Source organism: Sodiomyces alkalinus, assembly GCF_003711515.1.
Source record: "Sodiomyces alkalinus F11 unplaced genomic scaffold SODALscaffold_2, whole genome shotgun sequence".
In the NCBI taxonomy this organism is placed as follows: domain Eukaryota; kingdom Fungi; phylum Ascomycota; class Sordariomycetes; order Glomerellales; family Plectosphaerellaceae; genus Sodiomyces; species Sodiomyces alkalinus.
This window is the reverse complement of record NW_021167080.1, coordinates 3,349,141-3,356,164: the sequence shown is the minus strand read 5'-3', so window position 1 is coordinate 3,356,164 and position 7,024 is coordinate 3,349,141. Positions and strand designations below refer to the sequence as shown.

Below are 7,024 nucleotides of genomic sequence, written 5' to 3'. Positions count from 1 at the left end.
CGTGATCCTATTATGATTATACCTGGTTCCTTGCTTATCCCTACCTTTTCGCTCTTTGCGATTACCCATTTAACATTAAATTTTATTAGTGTTCCTATACACTATATAAGGAATCCTAACTAAATAGACATATATTAATTATAAATTAACAGATATAGATATAGCTATAAAATAAGTACTAGAAATAACTTCGAACTCTATACTATATATCTGTATTATCTATATAGTACTATATATGCTAGTTTCCATAATATAACTAAAAGTAGACTTCCCCTACTAAATCTTTATATTGGCTTATACGTATTACTTAATAACTTCTCGAATACTAAATACTTTTTTATAAGGGTTCTATAGTAGTATCTATAAGCTTTAGGCTATTTTCGAATATTTAAGGTATATTTTTCACGAGTAATACTAATCTCTTATGAATGTTCTTAGGTATATTCTACGTTACTAAGAAAATATATACTAAAATAAATAAATAATTAAGTCCTCACTTCTAAGCCATAGTATAGCTCTTTCATAAGGCCTATATAAAAGCTATTGGCAGAATATTCGTACTTGATTTGTACTTTATATAGGGTTTTAATTTTATAATACTTGGTATTTTATTAAATCAAATAGCAGGGGTCTAAAAAGCACTGTTTTGGTGTAAAGTTATGTCCTAAAAGGGGGTATATATCGCACCTTAAAATAGTACTTGTATGATTAACTTAATAGAGCAGAAATCTTATATACATATATTATATTAAGTTATATCTGTATAAGTCTCTTATACCCTTAATTTAGGCGGTGAAGACTCTGTTATAGCTACTATATTATTTGGATCCTATCCGGTCTTTTCCGGTATCCTCTCTTATTATATCCGGATACCCGAGGTCCCTAAGATCCGAAGCCCTTAGTTAGGTATAGATCCCCTAGGGACTATATTGTGGTCCGTGTGCCTATACGATACACCCCTTTAGTTAAGATGGGTCTTTTAGATTAACTAACTAATTAAAGGCTTCGGTTTAAACTAAAAGCTCTTAACTTTTCTATTATAAAATTAATAGTTAAGGGAAAACGCCCTTATGAAAGGGATCTAAATCCGCCATATTTAACCGTTTAATTTAGTTCTATCTTAATCGGTTCCTCGATCCTAATTAGCTAGATTGGCTTAATCGGATCTATATCTATTAGATCTGCTAGACTCTTAAGGGCCTTCGCTATCGCTATGGCCACGGTTTTAGCGCCTTTGATCTCTTCGTATAGTTATTTTAACTACTTAATATAATCCTTTTAATCCGTTAAATTAAGCTATTATTATAGTCTTTTAATCCCTGCCTCCGGTAATACCTTTATTAAGCCGTCCGCGATTATATCCTTCGTATTAACGTATATAACCTTAAAAAGACCTTACTATACTAACTGGTATACTTACTAGTTATACATATCGACATACCGTAGCCTTATTTATAGGCGTTATACCTTCTTATTAATGAGATTAATAGTCTATTAATTATCGTAATATAGCTATAGTTATTATTAATCTAACCGGAGCTTTAGATCCCTTAATATCCGACTAATAAGGCCCCGTTCGCGAAAGCTCATAAGATAGGAGCTTCTTTAGGAGGTTTTTATAAAAGTTACAAATAGAGCCAAGGCGCTATCTTAACGCTAGTCCGTGCCCTCGATGTATCTTTTTATGTAAAAAATGAATTATCCCTCGGAGGAATATTAATCCGAATCCGTAGAATACCGGGTATAGTCACTTAAATGAAAAAACACACTTATTTTGCTGTAATTGAATATCAGAACGACTACTATTTTCATCGCCATATCGACCCTAGGTTATATTAGTATAGAATAGATCATAGAAGGCTCCCTTAATAATATACCAGATCCGTGGGATATCGATATATCGCCCTCGTCGTCGTTAGGAATAGCTTTAATATCAGCCTCGTCAGCCACGGCGCGGCTAACTACGGAGCCTATCTTATGAGTTTTTTACGTTATTACCACCTTTTGGATGCTAATAAGAGATTATGTGTAATTCTTCCTATCTTATGAGTTTTCCTCCTATCGTGGCCCCCTGCTTAGCGTAGTACCTGGATGACAGGGGGATGACAGAGGGATGCATAAAAAATGCAGTTACACTGAAAATATCATATAAAAGGGGTCCTTATGCCATCGGTGGGTCATGAGTTATGCATTTTTCCGCCACGATAGGAGGATTTCCCACGTTATGAGCCTTCGCGAACGGGGCCTAAATAACGTCTTTTTAGCGGCCTTTATAAGAGCGAGTAGCTCCGACTCTATTAACGATATCGTGACTATTAGTTACTTACCCGCCTTCTAGTTAATAATACCGCCGAAGAGCTTTATCGTGTATCCTTAGGAGCTTTTACGGTCTAGATTATCCCTAAAGGACGCGTTACTTACGGTTAGGAAGAGTCTATCCCACCTAAGGCTATATAGTGGTATCTTATATAGTATAGGAATAGTAGTACTTACTAAGCCCTTTTAAGGTGGTTAGAGGGGGGGTTAACGTTATATTAGGAAAGCTTCGAATAGGCGAACGCGATATCGGGTCTTATTACGATAGCGGTATATAGAATTAAACCGATTATACCATAATACTAGCGGACCTTAGGAATTAACGCGCGGGTAGTATCACGGGGTATTAACGGCTTTATAGAGAATAGGACTTTTAATAGTTTTCAGTAAAGAATATCTACGTAGTATTTAACCGCGATCTTCTCCACGTAGGAGGATTATAATAGGTATATCTACGTATAGCTTTATCCCTTAGGACCTTAATTCCTAGGAACTAACGGATTTCGTCGCCTCCTGATAACCTATAGCTTCGCTTAAGGGTAGCCTTAAGGTTATTAGCGTTAGTTTTACGATCTTTATAGTAGATAAGTCCGATATCGTTAACGTAGAAGAATATAATTAAATTATCGCGGATTATAATATAGGGGTTATTAGGGATAGCCGTGAATCCTATCTTTTATAATATACCGCTGAATTCCTTTTACTATAGTAATGGCGATACCCTTAAACCGAAGAGGGCTTTCCATAGTAGCAGGGCCTTACTTAGTATTTCGTAGCCTTACGGTATTTTTATAAATACTTCCTCTTTAAGGCTAGTATTAATAAACACGTTAATAGCGTTAAACTACCTTATTTCGAGGTTAAATTAGGTAACCATAGCTATTAGTATATAGAAGAACCGCGAGGCTAATATAGCAGTATAGTGATTTTTAGTTTCTAACCGTTTTTACTAATCCCCTTATACTATAAGGCGTGCCTTTTATTTAAGGAGGGTATCCTCTTTATTAAACCTATAGGTATATACCTATCTATAAGCGAGAATTTATTACTTAGCCTAATTACTACCTACCTCTTACTAATAGCCTATTTATCGGTAGCTTTTAAGGTATTCCCCCTTTAAGGTATTCCCCCTTAGCCTATAACCACCGCTCCCGTAACAGGTAAAGGCGTATATTATAGTAGTAGTTTTATAGAGGCGGGAAATCCTCGCAGGTTAGGCGTAATAGCGGCTAGGAGGCGTTAAAGGGAGAGGAATCTATAATGCCGATATCGCTATTATTAATAGCTTATATCCTTATACGTATAGGGTTATAAGTCCTTTTAGCGTTGAAGAATGCCTTCTAGGTATTATCGACTTATTAACCTCCCTTCGCTTAGTACGTCCCTGCGAGTTCGGCTTCAACGCCAGCCACTATGTCCACGCAGAAGGCGGGTCCGATATAAGGCGGGTTAGCCGCGGTGATAATAAGCCGTGCAGGTGAAAGCGCAGTTACAGAAGTGCGATTATAAGGCGCCGGCGCTCGAATCGAAAGCCTCGGGTGCTGCTGCCATTTGAAAGCGCTCTCTATCGCCACAGCTGCTAAGTGGCATTAAGGGGACAAAGCCGCACGAACGGCCTTACTAGATCGCCAGCTAACAGACTGCCCGGTCCATCAAGTAGACCACACAGGCCGTCCTCGGCGAGACAAAGTCATTGTCAGGACGGCGGTCATTTTGGGGAAATTGACGCCAAGTTGCGGTTCTCGCCTCTTGGCGACCACCACCGCCCCGTCCGAGTGATCTGAAGCCTCTCACCGACAACGACACCGCGTCTCTTGGATCAGCCCAGTGCTACACGCTGGCGGAGATGACGATGCCTGCCAACGAAAAGAGATGAATGGTCTGCGGTTACTCCCACCGCTTGTCGATGCCTCAGTATGGTATCGGCATCTCCAAGGCATGCAGCAGCCTGACACGGAGCCAGAGACGGCCGCGGACGATTGTGGCCGTCGCCTGCTTTCAGCCCAGACGCCCCCCGGCTTTGGGTCTGCTTATATGTCGCAAACCGGCCGGCGACCGCGTCTATTTCAGATGTCACCTCTGACGACGGTCAACCGTCGCCCAGATCCTGGCCCTGGGCGTTGTCCAATCACCAATGGCGTGACTGCGAGGCGCGTTGGGTGGCAGGCTGAGCCGTGCCTCCATGCAGTTGCAGCCTGGTGCACACCAACACTGCTTAACCCACGCTCACCCATATCTTTCCGCTCCGTCGATCATTGAAACTCGAGCCGAATTATTATGGAAGGACTCGGAGTCGCGGCTAACGTTATCGCCGTCGTCGACCTCTCCGTAAAGGTTGCGACGCTGTGCCTGCAGTACTCCAGAGAGGTTGCCGGCGCCCGAGCTGATATCCAGCGTCTCCACACCTAGGTCGAACACCTGGGCACCGCGCTGCGGGCCGCCCAGCACCTACTGGAAGGGAACAACGGCCAGCCGCTCTCGACGTCCCGGGGGCTGGTCGGCTCCTTCCGCGACTGCATCGCCGAGCTCAAGCGACTCGAGAAGAAGCTGGGCCCGAACACCGCCCGTACCGCGATACGTCGATTCGGCTTTCGCGCCCTCAGGTGGCCGTTCAGCAGCAAAGAGGTCGACCAGCTCCTCGCCAGTCTTGAGCGCCACGAAAGGACCATCCTGCTCGGGCTCCAGATCGACCAGACGTGCGTACACCGGCGGGACCCGGCCGCCGCCGAGGCTGACTTGTTGCCAGGGCCATACTCGTCGGCATCCAGGAGGGGGTCAGACGACTCGGGCTCCAGCCGACCGAAGATGCCTCGATCTCCCGCAATCCCCATTGCATGGTGCCGTTCCCTCCCGACCCAGACTTTGTCCACCGTCCTGCGATCGAGGAATGGATGCAGGCCCAATACAGCCAGACCGGTCGGCGACTTGCCTTGGTCGGAATGGGCGGCTTTGGGTACGTCATGCATGCTGGTCCTCCGGGTCGGCACTGAAGAGTAGTAGGAAATCCCAGCTAGCCATCGAGTTCGCCCACCGCGTCCATGCGGACAACCCCGGCACTAGCGTGTTCTGGGTGTACGGCAGCGCCAGGGCCACGTTCGAGGAGTCCTACCGGGCTCTTGCAGACGTTCTCGCGTTACCTCGCCGGCACGAGCCAGAGGTCGACGTGCTAGCACTCGTACGCGACTGGCTGCAGAGGGACGATATCAGCCCGTGGTTCATGGTCGTCGACAACGCAGACGACACCGGCGTGTTCTTCCTCGACAACGGACACGACGCCCCGTAAATCCCGCTAGCATCGTACTTGCCCAAATCAGCCAAAGGTAAGATCCTGGTCACCTCACGGAGCCTTGACGTAGCAGAAAAGCTAGTTGGTAACAGCCGCGCAGTACTGCGAGTCCCCGTCATGGGAGAGGAACAGGCGCTTAAACTTTTTGCGGAAGAGATTAGAAGGCAAGCCTGACGAAGCCGCCGCGATGAATCTTGCCCGCGCACTTGATTTCATCCCGCTCGCGGTGAACCAGGCAGCAGTATATATCAACCGACGCAGCCCACGAGTGACTACCGAGTCGTATCTCGAGGAGTTTCTCAGGAGTGAAAAGCGGAAAGACAGCCTTTTCCGCAGTGATAAGGGAGATCTCGGGGGGATGGCGTAGGTAGTAGACACGCCTGGTGGCCGCGTAAGGCCGTGGGTTCGAATTCCACTCCCCTTAATCGTGCGCGAATTTTTTCGCGCGCGACCTACCCGGAGCTCCTGCACGTCACAGGGGTCCCCGCACGTTCGGGGAGATATTTATTAGCTTACGCGCTAATAAGTGGAACCACACTGCCTCCTTCGGTACGTACCCCCTTTAGGTAGGGGAGGGTACGTACCTATCACGCGGAATTAAGCGCACCTACCTTAAATATATACTATACCTACGATTAAGCCTTAGAGCCTAGGGAATACTAGGGAGCGCGTACCACTACTTAAGGATAAGTCCCGGACTAATAACTCTAGTTCGCCTATTCTTACTTTTATATATAGGTTACATAAATAACTAAATACTCGTTATAGGCTTAGTCTCTTTAATAGACTCGTGCTATAGCTTTAGGGCTATATATATATATATTAAAAAAAAGGGAGATCTTAGCCGTTATAATAGAGTATCTATACTATACTAAAGCTGGCCCACTTTATTATTCGGCACTTCTTAGCAGCCTAGCGTTCGTAGTAGTACTACCGCCCGGTCCTGTTTTTTAGGATTTTACAGTGTTTTTCGGTTAACTTCCCTCCATAGTATATACCTATATATGCTATAAACTTACGGTACTTTTAAATTATATTGCCTCTACGCTAAATAGCATTTCCCTTTATTAAGGGCGCGCCGTGCGAATCTTATATATATTTAATAACTAAACTCTGCTACTATATACTATACCCTTCTTACCACCCTTCGAATCAAAAACTAGAATAAAAAATAGAATACAAAATAGAATAAGGAATAGAATAAAAATAGATAGAAAATACGGAATATATTATTATTATTAATACTAATAATAATTATACTCCACTAGTATATCTAATTTATAAGAGCCTAATATAGACTATACGGTCCTTCTTAAGTGACTATAAGGAATATATTACAAAGTAGTATAAGTAATATAATAGAAAACTAGAATATACTATTAGTAGAATAAAGTCTAGAATACTAATAACGACTATTAAAAG

The 7,024-nt window shown here is 43.8% G+C and overlaps 1 protein-coding gene across 1 annotated transcript; it reads left to right on the top strand.

The window, feature by feature from the left end:
• Positions 1-3,729: 3,729 nt before the first annotated feature.
• On the top strand, positions 3,730-5,985 carry SODALDRAFT_376566 (hypothetical protein; the record flags this gene model as incomplete). Its single annotated transcript, XM_028614827.1, has 9 exons — positions 3,730-3,748; positions 3,875-3,899; positions 3,977-4,054; positions 4,140-4,514; positions 4,584-4,683; positions 4,726-5,012; positions 5,063-5,269; positions 5,317-5,595; positions 5,735-5,985. The coding sequence occupies 9 exons, from the start codon at positions 3,730-3,732 to the stop codon at positions 5,967-5,969; spliced, it is 1,605 nt and encodes a 534-aa protein (XP_028468618.1). The 3' UTR covers positions 5,970-5,985.
• Between the last annotated feature and the right edge of the window lie 1,039 nt (positions 5,986-7,024).